The sequence below is a fragment of the Ailuropoda melanoleuca genome, chromosome 9 (assembly GCF_002007445.2).
Source record: "Ailuropoda melanoleuca isolate Jingjing chromosome 9, ASM200744v2, whole genome shotgun sequence".
NCBI lineage: Eukaryota > Metazoa > Chordata > Mammalia > Carnivora > Ursidae > Ailuropoda > Ailuropoda melanoleuca.
Window position 1 is genome coordinate 44584952 of NC_048226.1, and position 25391 is coordinate 44610342.

Consider the following 25391-nt stretch of genomic DNA (forward strand, 5'->3'; position numbering starts at 1 on the left):
ACACTTATGGGTCCGGTGAATTATCTATTTTTCTAAAATAATTCCTTGTTATGCATACTTGTACATTAAAGCTGTGATCCAAACGGACACATTTTAACTATATCCAGATCATTGGGTTTCTAAATTGGCTAAAATCTGGCAATAGTTTACAGAGTTTTAAAAAGTTCCCTAGACCATCCCAAAGAATCTGATGTAATGTGGGTTAGGAACTAGCACTGAGAGTTTCTAAACTACCCCCATGATTCTAATACACAAGTGTTTGAGAACCTCCAGTCTGGAGGTCTAGTGTTTTTGTTGTGATTTTATAGCCATTTTCATATCACCGATCTTTTATTCACAAATGCCAATTTGTGAAAGAGAGAGAGAGGCAGGGACACAGAGAGGGGAGGCTAATCTCAGTTACTTCTTTCACTCACACAGGAAGCATTTACTCCTTGTCATCCCTTCTCAGTCCACACTGCCTATTTCCTGCCCTAGCACCTAGTAAGCCCACAGTTTCAACGCTTTTTGTCTGTGATATGGATTTCTGTTAAACTTTTATCTTGTTTGGAGCTTGGCCATCATTTCCTAAAAACGGTTTTGAAAATATTTATAATTGTGAGTGTGAGCGGGAAGGGGTGGGAAAAGTGGAATATCCAGAAGTATCTGCTCCATTATCTCTACTAAAAATGAGGAGAGACACATAAGGAATTGAAACAAATAAGAAAAGGCTTAGAAAAGCATGTACGTTGATCTCCTGAGCATATAGAAATTTAATCTTGAGCCAATACCCACTGGCCTAAGAAATGATCCAGAACATGCCACTGGAGATTTTATTCTAAGAAAATCTATTTAACACTCTAATTCCAGAGGAACATAGAGATTCCAGTTGAAACATAGGATCTTTATCTCTGTTCTTTTCTTCTGAACTACAGAATCCCTGCTACTATAAGTACGAACTTTTTCTTGCAGGGTATAATTTAACATATGCAGACTAAAAATGTGTACACACAAAGATAGGCAGGAAACTTGCCTGTGAAGGAGTGTCTCCTGATTTCCATCCACTGCATTGACAATATCACGGCTACCGGAATAGGAGGATATCATCAACTTAACAATCTCAGTGGCTCCCTGGGTGGCAGCAAAATGAAGGGGTGTGCACTTCCCATTCTGTAAAGGGTTTTAATATCAGAATCAATATTTAAGTCCAAATTTAAGGATATAACCTAAATTCAGCTGTGAGTTTTTTCTTCCCAGGTCAACAAGATCAAGCATTAATATAAGAATCACAGCTAGCGATTTTGCTTCCTTGCAACCTGAGCGCTTTTGACAGCTCTGACAGTACCTCTATTATCATTAGCAGTATTGTTACCTGTCCTGTATTTGTGTTTGCAAGTGTTTTGGGTAGCTCTCAAAATTCTTTGGCTAGGTTGAAATCTGGGATATTCTCTTGTTCTGCTTCTTACCTGAGCAGCAAAAAAATCATGCCTGCTGCAATCTAAATTAAAGAGCTACAAAGCATTTTGGAAATTAATTTATGACAACCCTAAATAAAAGGAGAATGTAGAACATGAAGAATTACTTCCATCATTTCCAACTGTGCACCATTGTCCAAGCACATTTTAATCATTTCCAAGTCGCCACTTTGAACAGCCATGTGCAGGGGGCTGGCTTTCCTACTATTCACAAAGTTGATGTGAGACTGTCTGTTATATCCATGTTCTTCACCTTCAGAGGAAAGTAGAATTCAAGAGAACAAACATTATAAATAAATAAAAGGAATTAAAAAAAAGACGTTTAGACTTACATAAAAGCCTGTGTATAAATTCTATTAAATATTTTTCAAATGAATAGCATCCACCAGAATAGGCTTCTTTATAGTATATAATATATGTGAGCCTCTACTCACCATACTTTAATATTATTTCCATGCATTTTTTGGCACCTGAGAACGCAGCCTGGTGAATAGGGAAACATCCCCATTTATTTGATTTACATGGCTCAGCTCCTTTATTTAACTGGAGAAAAAGAAAGAACCAAAAAAAGTCAACTGACACAAGCTAAGCCCCAAATCATCATAAACAAGAATTAAATGCCTCTCCTAGACCATTTCATTATTCTGTGCCTTTGTAACTCTACATAGAAAAGCTTTAAGGTATGAAATCTAGGCAAGAAGATAATTTTGGAAGGAGGCTAGGATTATGAACTACAGATACTTTATATTTTCCAAAGATGAAGTAACAATGTAGACATAAAAATATCAATCATGATACCCCAACTAAAGTCAACACATTTTTCAATGGCATTAATGAAATGTTTTAAAACATTACCATGACTTCTCCTACACCTATGCTCAATTCCTTATATAAAATTAAGTGATATTTCCCAGATTCTTTTCCTCTCATTTATGTAAAATTAACAAATGGGAAGACCAGCACTCTTGTTAAACTATGAAAATCAGGTCTTCTCATTACTGGAAATTCTCTACTAAAAGAATGTTAGGAGAACTGAATCGAATGTTACCTTGATCTCTGGGTCCATCATTTTCAGCTATCATATTTTATATTGAACTTCAGTTTTAAGTGCCTTTTATTTTCATGAAAGTAAAGAATTTGAAAAAGCAGAAAACTATTACCTATAACCTCACCTTTGAGGGAGAATGTTGGTTTACATTTTAGGAGACGGTATTTTTTTTTGTCTTATTTCTTTGCAGAAGTAATTATGTGTATACTGTGTGATCATATTGTTCAAAAATTTTTACTTAATGACGTTCTTTAAAAATATGAGTTTATTAAGTACATATTCCATTTTTGGATACACAAAACTTTATACAATAAATCCTTACTACTGAACTTTTTTCCCCCAGTTTTCTCACTCTGATATACGTACCACTAGCCTTTGTATCAATAATAGCTTTATCTCCTTGGATTGTATTCCAAGAATTGGAATTGGTGAATCAAGAAGTATTCACCCCCACAGTGAATGAAATTCTTTAATTCATCAAAATTTCTCTAACCCTGAATATCAAATCAACAAGCTTGTTTCATCCGGGGTGCCTGGGTGGCTCATTCATTAAGTGTCTGCCTTCGGCTCAGGGCATGATCCCAGGGTCCTGGGATGGAGCCCCACATCGGGCTTCCTGCTCTGCTGGAAAACTGCTTCTTCCTCTCCCACTCCCCCTGCCTGGGTTCCCTCTCTCACTGGCTGTCTCTCTCTCTGTCCAATAAATAAATAAAATCTTTAAAAAGAAAACAAAAACAAGTTTGTTTCATCCTTCTAATTTAAGAGACCAAAAAAAAAAAAATCTCATTATTTCAACAGGCTTCTTTGATTAGAGAAATTAACTAAACTTCACGTGTCCCTTGCCAATTTTCTATAGTCTTTTCCTCACAGATTTGTAAGAATATCTTAAAGATAAATTTTTATCCATTTTAAGATAAAGAAGTGGATATAATCATATGATTGGTCTGATCAAGTCAACTGATGTGCTATAATCTGATACTGACCTATCTATACATTTCCTGGATAAGGTCAATGTGGTAACTGTGTATTACTCCTTTAATTATGTCAATCAATTTTGCTGGTATTTTTAAGATTTTGCCTCTATTTTACATGTAAAATGGGTCTAAATTTTTCTTTTGAGGAAAACCGTAAATTTGGAATTATTACATTTACTTCTTAAAATTAATCTGGATATTTTCACTCTTGTGCTATGAGACAGTTACTTGAAATGAAAACTTTTTCCTTGAAAGTTTGAAAGAACTTGTAAAATCTATAAAAGCTTATAAAATTAGCTGGCTCCAGAGCTTAATAATGCATTTTTAATATTTTTTATGAATCTCCACATAAATTAGAATTAACTTTTAGTTAATTTTTAAATTTCAATTACTTTCAACTACATATCCATTTAAAAAGGATTTTCTAAATTTTTAGAATAGGATTCCACATACCGATCTTTTGTCATCTTAAAATTCCCTATCATACCCAGATAAAGCCCTCTGTGATTTGCACTTTATCTTTTTCTCTTTTATTTAGACTTGCACCATACCAGCTCTATTTTATCATCTTTTTCAAGGAAACAACTCATTAAATAATTCCAAAAATCATTAATTTTTATTTTCAACTTTACTATTCCTTTATTACAATTTCTTTTGTTTTATTTGTGGCTCTTTTTCTAAATTCTTGGTTTGAATGTGAAATTCATTTATTTTTATCCTCTTTTTGGTCCAATCATGACAGTTTATAGGAATATGCATTTTTTTCTCCAAAACATCTAATTAACATGTTGGAACTTATTTGTAAATTTAAATATTCAAGGAGATGTTCTAAAATTATTTTTATTTTATTTTCCTACTCTCTGGGATAGTGGAGAGGAAAAAAAATTGAGTGGCAAAAATATATACCCTAGCCTGAATAACATACAAGTGATTAAGGGATGGTTGAAAGAAAGCTTTTTTCTGGAATTCTAATATGACACTCAGAAGGGGACACTATGTAGGGTAGCAGTCATTTTAGATGAGCATCTCCAGAGTTTCAATGGACTACCCCAGGAAATCCCCCCAGAGAGTGGGCTGGTCCTACTTACAGGGCTGTGGCCAAGGACCTTGATCATTATGTCACACAGGGTTCCCTTTCTGTCAATCCATGGTGGCAACTTCTAGTTCTGGGAATATGAATGACTGTTTCTCTTAGCTTTTATTTCATGAGCCCAACAGTTAAGTTTGCAGTTAACTATATTTATCTCTCCTCAGACTATTCAGAAGCTCAGAGTCAAAAGTATGGTCCACTTGGGGGCGCTTGGGTGACACAGCGGTTGAGTGTCTGCCTTCGGCTCAGGGTGTGATCCCGGCGTTGCGGGATCGAGCCCCACATCAGGCTCCTCCGCTATGAGNCTTGAGTGTCTGCCTTCCGCTCAGGGCGTGATCCCGGCGTTATGGGATCGAGCCCCACATCAGGCTCCTCCGCTATGAGCCTGCTTCTTTCTCTCCCACTCCCCCTGCTTGTGTTCCCTCTCTCGCTGGCTGTCTCTATCTCTGTCGAATAAATAAATAAAATCTTTAAAAAAAAAAGTATGGTCCACTCTTACTAACATCCAAGCTACTATACTTTGTATTTTGTATCCTGACCAGCAGCTTCATTTTTGCTGTCTATACTTTTTCACCTGGTTCTCTTCACATTTTCTTTAATGTTTTCCTGTGACTCTTCTGAAAGCAATCTCAGATCGATTTAAGATTTAAGGAGTGTGTACAAAGATGGAAACTCACAGAACTATTTTTTTTTCTGACATTTTCTGCATTTTGTATTTTGCTAAGAAGAGAAAGTGAGAGCTGCTGTAAATAACAATGATTCATGTGATCCTAAAGAAAGGAAAGAAAATGGGGGAAAATTGTTAAAATACACACCAAGATTTGCAGTGCTTCACTGTTATCTTTGGAGCATGCGATTATCACAGCTGTGTTTCCATTCTCTCCTTCCAAATTAATATCCGTACTGCTGTGCTCAGTCAAGACCTACACAAAAGAGAGGAATAACGGTCAAACAGCTTCCAAGTTCCAAAAAGACTATTTGTCTTCCACTAGGTTTTAAGCTCCTGGATGCTAGGGACCATGTCCTTATTCACCTTCTTTCATCCCTCTCCCACAGAATCTGGCACAAACATTGTACTTAGTTGGTACTACACACGTTTCTCAAAAAGATGAAATAATGGTGATTTCGGGGCACCTGGGTATTTCAGTTGGTGAAGTGATCGAGTCTTGATTTTGGCTCAGGTCATGATCTCAGGGTCATGAGATCAAGCCCTGCGTCAGGCTCCACGGTGGGCATGGAGCCTACTTAAGATTCTCTTTCTCCCTTTCCCTCTGCCCCTCCCCACCCTTCATGTGCCCATGCATGTACCCATTCTTGGAAGGAAGGATGGAAGGATGGATGGATGGATGGATGGAAGGAAGGAAGGAAGGAAGGAAGGAAGGAAGATGATTTCTGCCTCTCATCAATTAAGGCAATATGGAGTTGTGAAACTAGAAGTAAGAAATGTGGATACTAATAAACAGCTCATTTAATACTTCTCACTTGAATTAAATAAACTATGTTAACTAACAGCTTCAGGAAAATAAATTTGTGGAGGCATTTGGAATGTGTCAGTGTGAAGGAAGAAGGGAGAGGAAGAAGGGAGAGACAGAAGGATGGTGGGAAGGGAGAAAGGGAAAAGAGAGGGGGAAGGGAAGGGCTGCTTTCTCCCCTCCAGCCATTTTTCCTGTACCTCTATTCTAAGTATTCTGGGAAATGTCAATTAAAAACTCTAATCTCTTCAGCAAAGAGAGTTCATGTAACACTGGTATGGCTTAACTCAATTAATTCAAACTTAGTCTGGAATAGAAACTTTTCTATGATGTAATAACTTAGCATTCCTGATAAAATGGTTAAGCAATTTTTCTGATGGAATTTAACTGAAGACCTGTTTCCCCTGTACAGAGCAAAATGGAGTCTCTCGTGTCAAGCAGGGGCCTGTGCCCTTTTCAGGTTCTCTCATGACCAGGCAAGTCTGCAAGTTTACAGGTGTGGCCTCCAGACATCCCTCTGATAAAAAATCCAGGAAGCCTCACGGGACGGTCAAACCACTGGATACTTAGGGGGTGAGCCCTCGACTAAGGCTTACAGGCTATTGAGAAACAAGGCCACCCACTAACCCCTAGGCCAACGTGTCCGAGGAAACACTGCTGGTATCTGTACAAGAACTTGAGGGGACATGCAACAGTGTTTTACTTTACAAGCATACAGGCAGTGGTAGAAGGTCTGGGGAAAGTCTGGCCAAGCAGACAATGGAGAAGCAGCCTACAACCAGCAAAGCCTGGTGGGGTACAGGCAGGACCCATAGGGATAACTGGGAGAGGTAGGCCTAGAGAGACTTGTAAGTACACAGAGAAAAACCCCAAAATTTCTCCTCCCATTCACTTCATCTCCGGTGAAGTAGAGAGGTTCGGAAATATTTTTAGATTAAGTTATGGCTGAGAAGATCAAGCAAAGGAGAGACAACTAATTTCAATTCTCTTATACCCCTGCTTTTTGTTTTTTTTCTTGTTCTGGTGTTACCAGGAAATTCTTTGTTATACACCCCCACAATCTAGTTTATAAATCACCTATGGGCTTATTTCTAAAGTTACTTTTCTATTTTTATGTGATGGCTTTCTGTATTTGTTAGTCTTAAGATTTTGGATTCCTAATTTAAAAAAAGCCCTTCCACCGTTACCTGCCCTAGAATTCCCAAATCATACTTTCAGAGTCAAGGTTAATTAAGCCCATGGGTGTTTGCTTCTGAAAATGGACTTCAGAGGAAGCACAAGAATTACAGGGCACCTCTGGTTGGAGAGGGGTCCCCACAGTTACCAGTGGCAATGCAAATGGTATAGAACAATGCAGACATTTAAAAAACAAATAGCCTGCTGCCAAAGGCCTTTTCAATAACCTTCTCAGGGCGCTGTCCGGAACCATCTTCTTAAGGGCTGATACTTAAGCTCATCCCTTCTCCTTCAGGCTTTAAAATGCCCATTTACTCATTCATTCATTACTCATTCATTCATTTGTTCAAGAGCCATAGTGGTGAGGACTAGAGATATTTAAATTAGTCAGCGCACAGTCCCTCCTTCAAAGATAACCAGCCAGAGCAGGAGAAAACCACATGAACATTTGATTACAATACCATGTGCTAAGTACCAGGATAGAGCTATACACAAGTTATGGTGGGAAAGCAGCAGGCTCCTCTCACACCTCTATGCCTGACTTCAAGGAACCAAGGACCCAGGGGGCTGAGAGGAAGGTGTCTGGGCTAAAGGGACCATGGAGCTCAAGANAAAGCAGGCTCCTCTCACACCTCTATGCCGGACTTCAAGGAACCAAGGACCCAGGGGGCTGAGAGGAAGGTGTCTGGGCTAAAGGGACCATGGAGCTCAAGAATACCCCTAGGATTTCTTTGGTGATTTATAGACAAAGTAGATTTTTGTATGGTGTGATGGACCAGATATTTTTGTCCCCCCAAACCCATGTTGAAATTTTAATCCCCAATGCGCTGGTATTGGGAGGTAGAGCCTTCAGAGGGTGATTGATGACAGTAGTACCCTTATAAAGAAACCCCAGAAAGCTGTCTCACCCCTACTGCTTTTTAAGGACACAGTGAGACAACAGCATTTGTGAAACAGAAAGCAGGCGCCCACCAGACACCAAATTGGCTAGTGCCTTGATCTTGGACTTCCCAGCCTCCAGAACCATGAAAAATAAATGTTTTTGCTTAAGGCCCACAGTCTATGGTATTTGTTATAGAAACTCGAACTAATTAGGATATGTGGCTTAGCATAATATCCAACTCATTATTTGCAATATAATTACCTCAGGAAAACTTATTATAAATTCCAAATTGCCTCTCTTAGAAGTGAATATGTGGAACATGATCCATTTGTAAATTTCATTGCTCTTTAAGTAACCATGTGTGTCTTCTAGTGTGTCTGTGAGACTCTGAAATGCAGTTTAAAAGCCTTGGACTAAACCTTATCCATTTGGCATTCACCAGCTTTTCTTTTATTTGACAAAACTCACTCTGAAGACTTGGAAAAAAATAAGAAATTCCCCATAAGTATCATTATGTCTTCTGCCAAGACATGCCATTTGCCACGCATGTTGTCCACTCTAACAAAAATAGTAAGTCACAATTATGTTTTCTGTCTTCACTGAGGCATTCATCACTGTCTTCCTTTTTATCATTTAATCAGTCAAGTAAAAAAGTAAAGCATTAACTCACAAACACAAAGACAAGAGCAAAATTCCTAATGTTTGCTTTCAACCAGTTATGCGACATCAGCCAAATTATTCCATTCTCTCTGTGCCTCAGTTCCCTCAGCTATGAGACAGGGATAATAGTAGTCTTAGTACATAGTTCTGTTTCTTTTAATGAGGATTAAAAAGTTGAAACATATAAAACTTTTAAAAAAAATGCTGATACATAAGAACTCTTCGATAAAGATTAGACTATCTTCATCAATCATGATCAACCGGTTGGTCAAAAGCAAAACCAGTGTTATAATCACTATCTTTCATTCATCCTGGTAGGCTGGTTGGCCAGTCTGGCCTAGGCAGAGACCACTGGACCTGGGTCCTGGCCGGTGCTAGGACAAGGAGTGGGCAGCAGCCTTACCTTCATCACCTCATTGTGCAAGTTCTGCACAGCTAGGTGAAGGGGTGCCATCATGTTGCTGTTTCGGAGGTTTGGGTTAGCTCCTTTGCTAAGAAGAAACTTAACGCTTTCAACCTGGTTTTTTTCTGCAGCCCAGTGCAGAGGGGTATTTCCATAATCGTCCATCACATTCAGCACTAGAAAAATACACCAAAATAAGAGTTAGATTTTGCTTGGACTATATTCAACACCTATTGCATGCCTGTTGACCTCAAAGCTCAGCGCCAAGTGCTGCCAACATAGGCTTCCCTTCTTGATAAAAGCATTAAAATACAGCTTCAGTTCTCAGGAAACATCTAATGGACACCTACAGGGGATATGCTGAAGTACAGCACTGACTTTGTCAAATGAGTTAGAGGTCTGTCTATAGCATACAGCAAAAACAGATTTTCCTGTTGCTGTATGTTTTTTATCTGCCATATGAATTTGAGGATAGTTATAAAATATTGAGCTTATATAAAAGCAGTAACTGTATGCCAGGAACACTACTAAGTTCCATACACCCATTATTGCACTCAACCCTCCAAGAGCCCACAAGGAACCATGACCATTTTTTTCAGAAAGATAAAGACAAGGCCTAGAGTTTGAAAATCTTGCCAATGTTATACGACCAGTATGTAAGTTCTGTAAATTGCCTTGCTCTTTGAACCTCAATGTTATTATATTCAATTTTGTTAGGAAGGAGTGGGGGAGAGGGAAGGAGGGAAAGGAAAGAAATGTTTTAAATATATATATACTTCACAATGTTTCAGGGAGGAGGATATCATATCTTCAAAAATCTTAGAATGGCCCACAGCAATGGTTCAAAAAATGTCAATGAGAAAAAAGACACACCACTAATAAACCACAAGACTAGAATTAGAGCTTGAGTCCCTAATGCCACACATGGTTTCTTTCCACTTATTTCCACAATGCAACATATTGTCTATTTACCCTGTTAGCTCAGCATAAGAATATGACCTTTTATACTGCAGTGTCTTACACCTATTCTAAAATAGACATGACTGTCTGCTTTATGACCCATTGTAATTAGTGGCAGAATATTATTATGTCTGAGGAGGAAGGAAAGCATTCAGTCGTGAATATGATTTGGGGACCATGTGCAACCGTGCTGCAGACACATTGCCCATTTTTCTCCTTTTCAAGTTTATCTTTCCACTCTCATTCATCCAAGTACCTCATTCTCAGCAACACACCCCCCCCACACACACACACTCCCACTTTCTCATAACTCATACACATCCTTTGACCATTCTGTCTGGTCAAGTCACTCCTTTCAAGCATTGCATTCAGCACCAAACTTAAACAGGGGCCTACAGTGATAAATTCCCATTCACTAATTAAATAACTTGAATTTGACTTTTATCTCTATCCATTTTCAGAAATCATTTTTACAAAGGTCACTGAGGCCCTTTCACACAAGGGTTATTATGATCTTCCTCCTACTTGAGCTCTTGGGTGCAGTTACCCTTATTATGCATCTGTCTGATAACTCTTCCCTGGGCTTCGGTACCATCAATCTCTTATCCACCACCCTCTTCACCATCCTCTTGCTGGCTTTTCCTCTGCCACCTGATCCTTAACATTGGTGCGCTACCATTAAGCTACCTTTGCTGTCAATCTCACAGTCTCATTTCCATGCATTTCCATAGCCTCAGATGCCTTCTATGAACAATGGCCCTGTGGGGGCAGCTCCCTTCCTTCCAGAGTTCTAGTCTACTAGAACACTAGTTACTAGTCTACTAGTCTACTGGATATTTCCAAGTAGATGTCCTCTGGACCTTTCAGACTTAGTATGACCAAACCGAATTCATTATTCTTCACACCTCACTCTCACTTTTCTTCTGTTCTTTTTGTATGCCTTCTTTTCTGGATAGCTATCCTATTAGACTCATCTCCTAAATTAGGAATCTCAAAGTCAGTTCAGCTGTTTGCTGCTTACTCCTCACACTCAATGTCCTATCAAGCACTGTCCATTCTACACACAAAATAGCTCTTGATTCTTCTCTTTCTCCCTATTGCAGTCTCAAACCCTCATGGACTCTCATCTTCTCTTTGCTACTAAAGTAGCCATTCAATTGGGCTTCCACTTCCAATCCACCTTCCACAACATTGATGGAATCATCTTAAATAATAGAGGTTTTATCACAATATCTCAGTGCTTAAATCTGTGGCAATCCTACAGTTGAGTTTCTCAAACAAGGCTGTGTGTGCATGAAGCTGGATAGGAGAGGATGTTCCATCTTCTTAGGGCCCTGATTTTATCCAATGATATGAAATTTAAGTGCAGAATGACCTCGAAGGAAATAGTAAGGAAGAAGACATAAAATGTATGTAAAGAAAATCTCTGTATGTTGTGCAATGTCCCAGATCCCTGCACCATCTTTTGCAGTACTTCAGTGGAAACTGGCCCAAAGGGAAAACCACACTGCTGAGTGAGATATTCGGGCCCTTTATAAACTGGAACTAATCTGCCCTTCAGAATTACTTCATACCACTCTTCCCAGGGAATCTAATGGGATGATGGACTTATACAGCACTCATTGTAACATCCTGTGACCTTCAAAAGAGGAGTCATTGATGATCATCTCCATCAGCTCCACGTGACCTTCTTCTGCAGCATGGTGCAAAGGGGATGTGTTCATATCATCATATTTGCTTAATTTCTTTCGTTTCTTCATTTGATTTTTAAATCTACAGGTACTTCCTTCAAGAACCACCTGGAAGTATATAAAAAATTGTTATCTCCAACAAGCATATGTAAAACTTATTAATATGAGTTCATTTTTAAGGGAGGCGGGGCAGAGGGAGAAGGAGAGAGACAGAATCTGCTGCGGGCAGAGCCCAATGCGGGGCTCATTCTCATAACTCTGAGATCACGACCTGAGCCAAAATCAAGAGTCAGACACTTAACCAACTGTGCTGCCCACACACCTCAATACAAGCTGATTGTTAAAAGGTGACTATCATCCAAAACTATTTATCATGCTTATGATATTTTTTTGAAAATCACAAAATGAGTACAGACATATAGAAGGTACAAGTAAATGCCTGAACATTAATAACTGCAGTAATCATCTGCTTTTCTGATCATAAATTTGTATATGCTATAGAAATAAAGGCCTTGAGAAAAGTTTTGTTGAAGTAATCATAAGGGATGTGATCTAAGAAATATAAGTACAGTGAAAATATAGAGAAAACTATTTAAAATTTTGAGAGAGAGAGAGAGAGAACAAGCAGGGAGGGCAGGCAGAGGGAGAGGGAGAAGCAGGCTCCCCACTGAGCAGGGAGACTGATGCAGGGCTTTATCCCAAGATCCTGAGATCATGACCTGAGCCAAAGGCAGACGCTTAATCTACTGAGCCACCCAGGCACCCAAAAATATAAAGAAATTTTCTTTGTCAGGTGAAAATGTACTTAAATCACAGCATGAGGGCTGGTTAGATAAAAAGATTTTCATGAATTTAAGGATTAAGCCCAGGAATCTATATAACTTTCCTCTCTTTGACCTTCCTGCTAACAGTCAATTGCCATCCAATGTTTCCTTACATAGCAAAGCTAGAATCATACTGAATCAGTGCCATGTAACTTACTTGGTCAGTAGTCTAGATGGCTGTCCACTCTCCCCCCACCCCAGGATTAAGTTATTCCTCCTCTTTTGACTAGTGGGATCCTGCACCAGGCCAAGTCAGTTCAACCTCCTCATTGTTCTCTGCACTCTAGAAATGCTAGCATTGTTGTGCACTTACTTAGGACTAGACACAAGGACATTGGGAGGTGACACAATTTGCCCAAAGGCACCCAGTAAATGGCAAAGTCAGAACTTGAACAGGAGATGCATGGAACACATATTTTGGCTGACTGGTCAATAATGGAAAAACCAACATACAAGAGAAACTGAAGCTGAGGTAAAAACCATCATCATAGAGTGAGCTGTGTGACAGACTAAAATATTTTAAACCATAAGACAGACTTTGGAGAGCAAGTTCAGTAAGTTTTTGGCACAGCTGGCTGCTGTCACTGGGCTGTGAAAGCGTAACTCCAAACACATGCTCATTTCCACTGATGTCAGGGGAGAAGTGAGAGGTTTTTTTGAATACCTTATTTTTCTTAAATACTCTCTTTTCTTCCTCACGCTTTTTATATTCTTTATTATGACTAGACTGAGGATGATTTACCATAAATGACATTGTGTCTCTTCCTTGTAAAGTTTTGTGGTGACGATGTTGTCATTCTGCCATTGATTCATTCTCACAAAATATGAAAAATTCCCAAACAGAACTTTTTCTAGAAAAATCTCATGGCCTAAACAGAATAAACTTACTAAAAATTAAATAAATCTTTAAAAATAATTTTTATTTGATGCTATTCATGTTACTATAGCAAACAAAATTTAATAAAAACCTTCATGTGATAAACTTGTTTCTATTATCCTGCCTTGCATTATTTAAATTTTCATAAATATTTTAGATCAAAAGTATATTAGGTTTTTTCAAAAATTAAGTAATATAGCATCTTTTAATATTTACATTAACTGACAAACTAGTTCTCTATTCTAGTTCCCTACCTGAAAATTCTTAGTATCTATTTTATACAAAAAATTAAGAATTTTAAAAATTGGGGCAGCTGGGTAGCTCAGTTGGTTAAACGTCTGCCTTTGGCTCAAGTCATGATCCTGGAGTCCAGGGACTGAGCCCCGCATCGGACTCCCTGCTCAATGGGGCATCTGCTTCTCCCTCTGTCCCTCACCCTGCTCTTGTGCTCTCTCTCACTCTATCTCGAATAAATAAAATCTTTAAAAAGAAAAAGAATTTTCAAAATAATTATAATCATATTTAGTAATTACACTTCAATTGACTGACAAGAGTGTTATTCAAACTTGCTTCTAGAATTCCTTATATTTGAAAATGAGTATTTAGATATTATCAACAAATATGAATGACATGCCTTATTCTATTGCTGACATTTTTATATTGTTTAGATGTGGTATCACTGATAACACACCAGTCCAAAGACACCAGAAATGGCATTGAATTAGGTATTTTGATATTTGATTGCCAAAGGCAAAGCCAAAGCCAAATTGCAGAGTTTGGCCCAAAACTGAGGCTGTAGCCAAACTCTGACATGTCCCTGAATTGCACACAAGTGTTCTACTCCAGAAGCTGGCCTCTCCTTGTACCACGCCATGCCGTGTTCATGTTGCGCTCAGCTTGAGCTATACCAGGCTGTCCACCTGAAGGAAGTGCACCCTGCTCTTTCCTTTCCAATGCACCCTCCTAATGCCCTCCTAAATTCTCCCTCCTCGAGGCTTTCACGAGAGCTACAAGATGCCATCTTCCAGCCTAGCCTTTCTTTCTGTCTCTCGTGACCGCACAGTGAGAGACAAGCCACAGAATGTAAAGTGACATTACAGCACTGACAGGTACTGGAATGTGTACCATGGATTCTGAGGTTTTAAATTTTTTTTCCACTTTAATTTCTAATATTGGTAGCTTCAACCCCATAAACAAGCATTCTTTGGAATCCTCAATTTTAAGTTTAAAGGGATTCTGAGACAGAAAAAAAGTTTGAGAAACACTCTCTGGTTCACTCCTCAAAGGCTATGCTGAATGTGTGCTACACATTTGGATACTTATTTTGCATGATACTTTATATATGTAAATATATAAGAGGGAGAGAGTGAAGGAAGGAGAGAAATAAGAAAGACCCAGAGCTCTTACAGAGCAGCAGGTCAGGGCCATATGAACTATTATATGCCCTAGAATTTCCCCAGACTACCTTTTTAAAAATCAATAGGAAAAATTAATGGAACCTCATGCTGGTGCTATGGTAATACATAGACTAAAATTATTTCTCAATGTCCCTCACAGCTTTGCAAATGTGTGACCAAATAATACACCTGATTTTTTTTTCTAAAGGTATTTCTTAACACTTGAACCAAAAACGAAACATTTTACAAGACTGTAGCTTTTCATAGAAACCACTGTAAAATAACTACTTCCTGAAAATGCAGAAACCTCCTCCAAACAAATGAGCCAGGTACTTGCTTCAATTCTACCTTTGGCTGTGACTGGTCACATTTGACACACACGAAATAAAATTCAGTGTTAAAGTATAATGTATTTTAATATAGTTAATAAAAATGGAGCATATTAGGATTTACTCAAAAACAACAAAAAGGATTCATTCAATAAATGCCAGGTTGAAATAAGCAAAACAAAATCCCTTAAAAGTCTGAACTTTGGTTTTTGTTTTGTTATGACAGAGTGGTACCGAAGAAATCATTTTTCTATGACAGTCCTTTAAATACGCATGTATCACTTTTCAACTANTAAAGTATTTAATGTATTTTAATATAGTTAATAAACATGGAGCATATTAGGATTTACTCAAAACAACAAAAAAGATTCATTCAATAAATGCCAGGTTGAAATAAGCAAAACAAAATCCCTTAAAAGTCTGAACTTTGGTTTTTGTTGTTATGACAGAGTGGTACCGAAGAAATCATTTTTCTATGACAGTCCTTTAAATACGCATGTATCACTTTTCAACTATAAAATTCTATGTAACTACACATAATTTCAGTGAATGAAGAACAATAAGCATGCAAGCATTTCCAAACTTAAACAGATTCAGTAATAAATTAAAAATGAGGTTCTTACAGAAATAAGTTGTTTCTCAATGCCTCTATCAAAGAAAGTATCTAATTACATTTGGAAGTATTTTAGCACTTGAATTTTATGTTCTCCCAGTGATAATAAAGGGATTACACTGCCCACTCCACAGTGCCAGAGAACAATTTACAGGTCTGTTCAGTGATGTGCTGTAACACAAACCCAATTAACACACTCTTGAGAACAAGTATGAAGTTCAGATGCCCGTAAGGTACTGCTGAATTCACAATGACAAACGAGCATCTAAGTGCTTTATATAAGCTCATCAGACATACTGAACGGTCTGAATTTATACATATGTTAAGTCAGGTTTTGAAGAGACTTCTTAAAGAAAGTTCTGAAAGTAATCCAAGGATGTCATTTAGACATAATTATTAAATATACATTCAATATAGTTCTGTTATTGTCACAGGGTTACTTAAGATTCTTTTAGATTCCAAACTATATGACGAGATACAGAACATAATAGACTAGATCACTTTTAAACAGCTAATTCCAAGCACTTTAAAACAGAGGTATTAAATACATTTGTTCTAGGTTGCTTTAATGAAATACATACAGGCAGTAACGGGGTAAAAAAGAGGGAAGCTAGGTGAAAGGTTTTAACAAATGAAGGGTCAAATGCTAATATATTAACTCTGTTGAAAGAAAGCCATGGAAAAAGGTAAAGGCCTCAGTCAGATGGTTCTTTTCCCACATTTCTCATCTTGTAAGGTTTCTTCCATCCTTTGATTTTGTTAGTATCCCTGAGATGGTGTATCAATGCTGGAGAAAATACTATACACCGTATCTTTTTAATCAGGAAACCCTTAGAGTCAAAACTCTCCACAGTATTATAGGTACTGATTTGTAATTAGTCTCATCCTGACATTCCTACAGAATGATCTGGAATTACTGTAGGTAATAAAATACATAAACCCTTCAAACTACAAGCTCTATTGTAGCTTCTAAAAGCCTTAAATAACGTAAATGGCTCTACTTGACTTAGGCAATAAAACTAAATGAAGACAAACAAAAACACGAAGTTTGAGACTGCGCTGCAGAAATCCTTCAGCAAATATCTCTTGAAAACAAAACCACTTCCGTAAGTGAAGTATTTCTGATGAGATTTTTGAAATGTAAAATTTTCTTCTAGTCCGTAATATTAATTCCAAAGACACTATCCTAGTGCTTGAAGTCAACTCATGATCTCCGTTCTTTGGATTAAGCCAAAAGACCCTAGTTAATATGCTAAAATCAAGGAGGAGAAGAAAAAAATCAGTGTTTAATCTGGATGCCCAAATAGGGGAAGGCTGGTTTGTCTTCCAGCCTTTTGTGATTCACATGCCTGACTCACACTATTGGCAAAAGTGTCAATTTGTGCAACCTATTTAGAGGTCTAGTGATTTCTATCAAAACTAAAGCTGTACATACCTCTTGGTCCTGCTAAGACTTTGACATGCATACATATTCACTAATATACTAACAGAGTCAGTCGTATTCACATTCACAAACACAATCACATGTGTGATAGCAAAATAAAACAAAAACAAACACAACCTAAGTGTCCACTCGTGCTGAGCTAGTTGAGTAAATCATGGTACATTCATACAAGGGAATACTATAAAGCTGCAAAAAAGAGTAAGGTAAATCCCCAGGTGCTGAATTTTAAAGTACTCTAAAATATAATTTCATAAGCCACGTGTGTGTATTTGTGCAAACTCCCCCCCCCCCCCCCCCCCCCCGCGCTCTGGAAAATACCTGAGGCGCTGTTAACAGGATTCCACTTCAGAAATGGATTTGAGGTGGGGGCTGGGAGGTTGGAAAGACGTGACATTTTCACGTTGAAAAAAAGACCCCTCCTCCTGCTGACAATGGGAGGAAAGCCAGGGGGCGGGTTTGCTGAGCCCTCAACAGCCTCTGCCCCCTGACCGCGCCCTTTGGAGCTCAGGCTGCCTCTGCAGACGCCGGGTGTCCCGGGAGCCACTCAAACGACCCAAGCCCATCCTAGCCCTCAGCGCCTCGCGAAGACCACCTACCCGACGTCCAAGGGCCTCCCCTTCCACAGCCCTTCCTGACGCCCCACTCCCTGGAGGAGCTCGCCAGTCCCGCCATTCCCGCTACTTTGGGGTAAATCTCCCCGGACTGCAGGTGCCCGCGCAGGAGTAAGGGCTGGGTGAGCAAACCAGCCGGCGAACAGAAAGGACACAGCAGGGCTGCTGGGGCGCCTCGCTAACGCCGCCTCTCGCCCACACCCCACCCTCCCCCCCATTCTGAGAAGGTCCCCAGTGCCCGGCGTCCTCCCGTCCCAGAGCCGCCGGCTGGGAAACCCCGAACGCAGGAGGGCACAGTTAAGCACTGCCGCCCCCGCCGGGGCTCCCGACCCCGTCCCGACCGCCCAGCAATCGGGATACCTTAAGCGAGTCCTTGGAGTCGTCCATGTCGTTCTCCACGCCCTGGTAGACTGCGCCCGGGGGCTCCTCCTGCTTCCCCGCGCTCAGCATCTTCCTCAGGCTGCGCCTCATCGACCGCACCCCGGCGCCACCTGCGCCAGCTGCTCGCCACGTGCGCGGGCACCTGCGGCGAGGGAGCGCGGAGAGCTGCCGGCAACTCGCTCTCCCCGGGCGGAGAGAACTTCTGGAAGGGGTTCCGCGTCCCGGGCTGCTCGCAGCGCAGGAAGCAAGAGGGGCGCGGGGAGGAGGCCGGGACACAGACTTCGTGGCCCCGCCGAGACTGTCCCCCGCTCGCCACTTCGGGCGCAGAGCACGCGGCGACTTGCCTGTCCGGGCTGCGCACCCAAGTCAAGGTGTCAGGTCTGGGTGGATCCAAGGAATCTGGAAACTTTTATAATAAAAACAGTAAGAACCGCCCACCCGCAGGACCGGGGCGGAGGAGGGGGGGAGGAAGGGAGGCGGGGGATGGAGGTGGTTGAGAGTGAGAGAATAACTGAGTAAATTGGGACGATTTTTCCTTTTTAGGATTTTTTTTTCCTAAAAGCTTCTGAGGTTGGGTTTCCCATTTCATTTGAGACTCTTTGAGTTGGAAATAAGATTTTTATGAGAACTTCTCTTTCCAGAAGACTAGGGAGAGAGATTAAATCTTTGCACTGGTTTGAGCAACTAGATCCTGTCCCTTTGAACCTCAGGCCCCATTTCCTGCGGATGGCAATACTAATCTCATGACTTGGTGTTTCAGAATGGCTAAAAACAATAACTTAGGTAAAGGTAAATCATATTGACCGCTGTCGTCTTGTTTGCCCTCAGCTTTGCGAAAGGTTTATCTTCATGGGCCTGCACTGCATCTATTAATCAGCAGCCTGGCTGTAAGTTGTGAAGTGGAAGGTTGAAGAGGCTGCTTCTCTCTGCTCATTTAGTGGACGCTTTGAAACTGTAGCAACTATGTTTAGGCTACAAGGTTAGAAAGAAAAAAAACTTCTTTCGAAAACGGATTGCACTTTGCACAGGCCAAAACAGCTTTGGCAGTCTCTTGTTTGGACAATCTGTGTGCTCCTTTAAGGCCCTGGATTGTCATAATCACCTGGCAATCTCCAGTGCCTGTTGTAAGACCCTCATGGCTCCAGGACCTGGCATAGATTATAGATCCTGTGCTAAATGAAGGTTCTGGACTACTTGACCTAGGGGCTACACTGGGCTGAACTTAAGGGCAGGTAATGCGGCATGATAATATTTTGGGACAATGGAAGCTCTGCCCCCAACACACACATCTATCAATAGATTGTGCAGGTTGCCATCAATTCCACCCATGGAATGGAATTCCTCAGAAGGATAATATTAAAAGTATTGCCATTTACCAGTTGCTGGACATTTGGATTATTTCTAATTTTAGTTTATCATGAGTAATGCTGCTATGAATTTTTTCATACAAATCCTTCTGTGGACACCTGTTTTCATTTTTCTTGGTTAAATACGTGGTAGTGAATTGCTGGGTCATAGGATAAGTATGTGTTTGGCTTTGTATGAAACTGACAAACCATTTTCCAAAGTGGCTGGGCCATTTTACATGCCCACTAGCACTGTATGAGGATTTCAGTTTCTCCGTACTCTCACAAAACATGGTGTCAGCAATCTTTTTGATTTTAATCATTCTAGTGTGTATATAGTGGTATCTCATTATGGTTTTAATTGGCATTTCCCTAATGGTTAATGATATTGTCCATGTTTTTCATTTATCAGCCATTCATACATCTTCTTAACAAAATGCTTAGTAAATTATTTTGCTTTTTTAAATTGAGTTTTCTTCTTAATATTAGGTTGTAAGAGTTCTTTATTCTGGATACAGGTCTTGTATCAGATAAATGATTCACAAATATTTTCGCAGAGTCTGTGACTTCTCTTTATTTTCTTAATGGTGTCTTGAAAGGCAAAATGTTTAATTTTGAAAAACGTCTAATTTATTTTTATGGATTGTGCTTTGAGGGTCATATACAATTTTTGCTTATGTTCGCATTAAAAAGGCTTATGATTTTATTCTTTTACATTCATTTTGAGTTAATTTTTGTGTAGGGTGTGAGATAGAGGTATAAGTTCATTTTTATTGCATATAGATATTCAATTGTTACCACTTGTTAAATAAAACTATGCTTTCTTCATAGAATTGCCTTGGGACCATAGTCAAAAATCAAATGACCATAAATATATAGGTTTGTTTCTAGACTTCATATTCTATTCCACTGATTGGTAAGTCTGTGCGTAAATAAGTCAACATTGCACAGTCTTGATTTTATAGCTTCATGGTAAATTTTGAAATCAGATAGTGTAATTCCTCCAAATTTGTTCTTCTTTTTCCAAATTGGTTTGGCTTTTGCAAGTTCTTTGCAGTATAAATTTTAGGATCAGCTTGTCAATTTCCATAGAAAAGCTTGCTAGGATTTTGATAGGAATTGCATTTAGTGTATAGATCAATTTAGCAGAAGTGTCATCTTAACAATATCAAGTCTCCTAATCCAGAAACTTGGCATTTTTCTCCATCATGTAGATATTTCTTGATTTCTCTCAGCAGGGTTTTATAGTTTTCCATGCACAGGTCATACACTTTGTTGTTGTTGTTAATTGTATTCCTAAGAATTTTACTAGTTCTAAGATATATTGAACAGAATTGTTTTCTTAATTTCGCTTTCAGATTATCTGTTGTTAAAGTATAAAAATAAAATTTGAGTTTTTATATTGCTCTTGTAACCTACAACCTTGTTAATCATGCTTATTAACTTTAATGGTTTTTTTCTGGATTTCTTAGAAACTTATACATGTAAGGTCATGTCTTTTGCTATAAGGGCAGTTTGCGTCTTTCTNTTTCGCTTTCAGATTATCTGTTGTTAAAGTATAAAAATAAAATTTGAGTTTTTATATTGCTCTTGTAACCTACAACCTTGTTAATCATGCTTATTAACTTTAATGGTTTTTTTTTCTGGATTTCTTAGAAACTTATACATGTAAGGTCATGTCTTTTGCTATAAGGGCAGTTTGCGTCTTTCNGCACAGGTCATACACTTTGTTGTTGTTGTTAATTGTATTCCTAAGAATTTTACTAGTTCTAAGATATATTGAACAGAATTGTTTTCTTAATTTCGCTTTCAGATTATCTGTTGTTAAAGTATAAAAATAAAATTTGAGTTTTTATATTGCTCTTGTAACCTACAACCTTGTTAATCATGCTTATTAACTTTAATGGTTTTTTTTTCTGGATTTCTTAGAAACTTATACATGTAAGGTCATGTCTTTTGCTATAAGGGCAGTTTGCGTCTTTCTTTCCCAACTATATGCCTTTAACTTCTTTTTTTCCACCATAACACACAGGTTAAAAGCTCCAGGATGTTGTTGAATAGATGTCCAGAGGGTGGACATCTTGCCTCTTTCCCAGTCTTAGGGGAAATGCGTTGTCTTTCACCATCGAGTATGATGATAATATTTTCCACCATAACACACAGGTTAAAAGCTCCAGGATGTTGTTGAATAGATGTCCAGAGGGTGGACATCTTGCCTCTTTCCCAGTCTTAGGGGAAATGCGTTGTCTTTCACCATCGAGTATGATGATAATATTAGAATTTTCATAATTGCCTATTATCAGGTTGAGGAACATATCTTCCATGATGACTTTGTTAAGAGTTTCTAATCATGAGAAGGTGTTAAATTTTTATTTGCTTTCTTTACAACTATTGAGATGATTATGTGTTTTTTCTCATTTATTCTATTATTTTACATTAATTGACTTCCTATTAAGTAAAACTTTTATATGTTGCTGAATTCAGTTTGCTAATATTTTGTTAAAGATTTTAGGTTTTATGTTCGTGAAGAATATTGATCTGTAGTTTCTCTTTTGTGTAATGTCTCTGTATGGGCTTTGGTATCAGTGTAATCCTGGCCTCACTGATAGAGTTGAGAAATGTTCCCTTCTATTTCCTAAAGTAGTACATATAGTATTGGTATTATTTCTTTCTAAAATTTCTGATACAAGTCACCAGTGCAGCCTGGTGAATTGGGTTGTCTGGGCTTCTTTCTGGGAATATATTTAATTACCAATTCACTTTTCTTACCTTTTATAGATCTTCTCTGAATTTATTCTTTTCTTGAGTAAATTTTGGTAGTTTGTGCCTTTCAAGAAGTATCTATTCATCTGTCTATTTTTGGCATAAGTTTACTCATAAAATTCCCTTATAATACTTTTAATTCTTGTAGGATCTACAGTAATGTCCCCTCTTTCATTCCTAATTTTGATAATTTGTGTCATTGCTCTCTGCTAGCTAATAGTTTATCAAATTTCTTGATCCCTGCAAAGAACCAGTTTTTAATTGTATTGGTTTTTCTCTGTTGTCTTTCTACTTTAGGTTTCATTGTTTTCATTGTGTTTTCCTCCTGATTTTTCTTTCTTTCTAATTACTTTGGGTTTGATTTGCTCTTCTTTCTCTCCTTCCTTGATATGTAACCTTAGGTTATTGGTTTTAGGTCTTTCATCCTTTTAATGTAGGCATTTAAAGCTACAAGATACTTTCTAAACACTATGTTAGTGGCATCCCATAAACTCTGATTTGTTGTTTTCATTTGCGGCTTCTTTTACTCACAAGTTATTTTTTGGAAGTGTAATGTTTAGTTTCCAAATATGTAGGGTTTCCCCAAATTTCTTTCAGTTGTTGAATTCTAATCCAATCTGGTTGTGGTCAGGGAACATACTTTGTATGATTTTAGTCTGTCTAAATTCAAATGTAGACTTGTTGAAACATGTTTTATGGCTGGCATGTGGTCTATCCTGGAGATTATTACTTGAAAAGAAAGTGTATTCTGCTGCGGTTTGGTCAAGGTTCTGAATATGTTATTAGGTCCAGTTGGTTAGTAGTGCTGTTCAAGCCTTCTATATTCTCAGTGATTTTCTGTCTTTTTTTTTTTTTTTTATGATATGTTAGTCCCCATACAGTACATCATTAGTTTTTGATGTAGTGTTCCATGATTCATGGTTTGCGTATAAAACACCCAGTGCTCCATGCAATGCGTGTCCTCCTAAATACCCATCACCAGGCTAGCCCATCCCCCCACCCCCCTCCCCTCTAAAACCCTCAGTTCTGTCTATTCTATCAGCTCCTGAGAGAGGAGTATTTACATTTCTATTGTAACTATTAACTTGTCTAGTCTCTTTATTCTGTTCAGGATTTACTTCATTTTGGGGATTCTCTGTTCTTAGATATATGCAAGTTTGTAATTGTTAGTTTTCTATTGTATTTTTCCTTTATCATTGCGAGATTTTTTTTTGTCTTTAGTAATATTTCCTGTTAAAGTCGATTTTGTCTGAGGTAGCTATTCCAAATATCATATATTTATTGTTTCTATGGTAAATCTTTTTCCATCCTTTTACTTTTAACTTATTTGTCTTTAAAGGGTGTTTCCCATATATAGCAGAGTTAGAGGTTGCTCTTTTATCCAGCTTGATAGTCTCTGCCTTTTAATTAATGTTTAGTCATTGACATTTAATGTAATTGTTGCTATGATACTTCTATTTTTATATTTGTTTTCTATGTCTCATATCTTTTTCTGCCACCTGTTCTTTTTTTTACTGCCTTCTTTTGTGTCCAACAATTCTTTTAGAAAGTGATTCTCATTTATTGGTAGGTTTTTAAAATGTTATTATTTTATGTTATGCACTCCAAAATACAGTGTTATGTTTACCATATCCACTACTCATTTCTTCCTGTAGATTTGAGTTACAGTTTGGGGTCATCTCTTTTCAACCTGGAGGACTTTCTTTGGAATTTTTTGTAAGGCGGTTCTGCTTGAAAAATGTTAAGACATACTTTTGCTGGGTGGAGAACTTTTATTTAATGGTTGTTTCTTTTTCTTAAGCATCTCAAATGTTATTCTGTCCTCTGTTGTTTCTGACGAGAAGTCATCAAAATATCATATTGCTGTTACTTGCTTAAAGGACAAAAGTTAATGATTATCTATATCTACCCCATTTACAATATAATAAGCTTAGTATGCTTGCATTTCTCTCCCCTGTCTCTTCCATCCATATTAATATATCCATTATTTTAGTTTCTGATTTTTAAGAAATTAAACTTTATAAAATATTTAGACAATTGTATATTTTATGGTTGTTCCTCGTAATCTTTATAATTCTTTTTCTTGTAGTCATATTAATTTTTCTAGATTCTATATGTTAAGTAATTCTGCCAGGTAAAGTATGTTGGTGGTAACATGCCTATGTCTTTGCATGTCCAAAACTCTCCTTATTTTGGCTTCCTATTAAATAGCAGTTTAATCGATACAAAATTCTTTCAAAGTCATTTTCCCTCAGAAATTTTAAGACTTTATCGTTACCTTTTACAATCCAATATTTGCAGATAAAATGTCTTATGTCTAGCTATTTCTCATTCATTTCTTGATGCTGTATTTCATTTTTTTCTCTGAAATCTTTAGGACTTTTATTATAATTCTTGGTGTTCTGAAATTTCACCATCATGCAACTCAGTGGGGATTTTCTGTTGTTTATCTTGTTCTGTACTCTGTGGTCACTTCTAATCTAGTGATTATCTTTCTTGGGCTCTGGGAAATTTTCTTCTATTTTGTTTAGTATTGTTATTTATTTCTACATAGGTTAGGCATCTTTTCATGGCAAGCAATAGAAAAACACAATCAGAACTGGCTTAACCCAAACTAGAATTAATTGGTTCCAAAACTAAAAAGGCCTGTGGTAGAACTAGCTTAAGACCCAGATGGATCCGGGACTCTGTGTCATCAAAGCTGTTTCTTGGGACACCTGGGTGGCTCAGGCAGTTAAGTGTTTGCCTTTGGCTCAGTTCATGATCCTGGGGTCCTGGGATCAAGCCCTGAGTCAAGCTCCCTGTTTCGTGGGGAGTCTGCTTTTCCTTTTCCCTGTGTCCCTTTCTTGTGCTCTCTCTCTCTCTCTCTCACTCTCTCTCTCAAATAAATCAAGAAAATCTTTTTTTTTTTTTTTAAAGCTGTTTCTCTCTATCTCTTTTTTACATCAAGAGCAAGAAAATTCTCCACTTCTTTGAAGGCTCACCTACAGCAGTA

The 25391-nt window shown here is 38.2% G+C and overlaps 1 protein-coding gene across 1 annotated transcript in view; it reads right to left on the reverse strand.

The window, feature by feature from the left end:
• Positions 1 to 18679, reverse strand: part of TRPA1 (transient receptor potential cation channel subfamily A member 1) — a 51873-nt gene extending 33194 nt beyond the window's left edge. Inside the window, exons 1-7 of the mRNA XM_002922799.2 lie at positions 18267 to 18679; positions 11760 to 11919; positions 9161 to 9336; positions 5382 to 5489; positions 1889 to 1997; positions 1562 to 1707; positions 1013 to 1149 (exon numbers count right to left, since the gene is read on the reverse strand). Of these exons, the coding sequence (XP_002922845.2) occupies positions 1013 to 1149; positions 1562 to 1707; positions 1889 to 1997; positions 5382 to 5489; positions 9161 to 9336; positions 11760 to 11919; positions 18267 to 18377 (947 nt within the window). The 5' untranslated portion in view covers positions 18378 to 18679. The remainder of the gene's footprint in view (positions 1 to 1012; positions 1150 to 1561; positions 1708 to 1888; positions 1998 to 5381; positions 5490 to 9160; positions 9337 to 11759; positions 11920 to 18266) is intronic.
• Positions 18680 to 25391: the final 6712 nt, after the last annotated feature.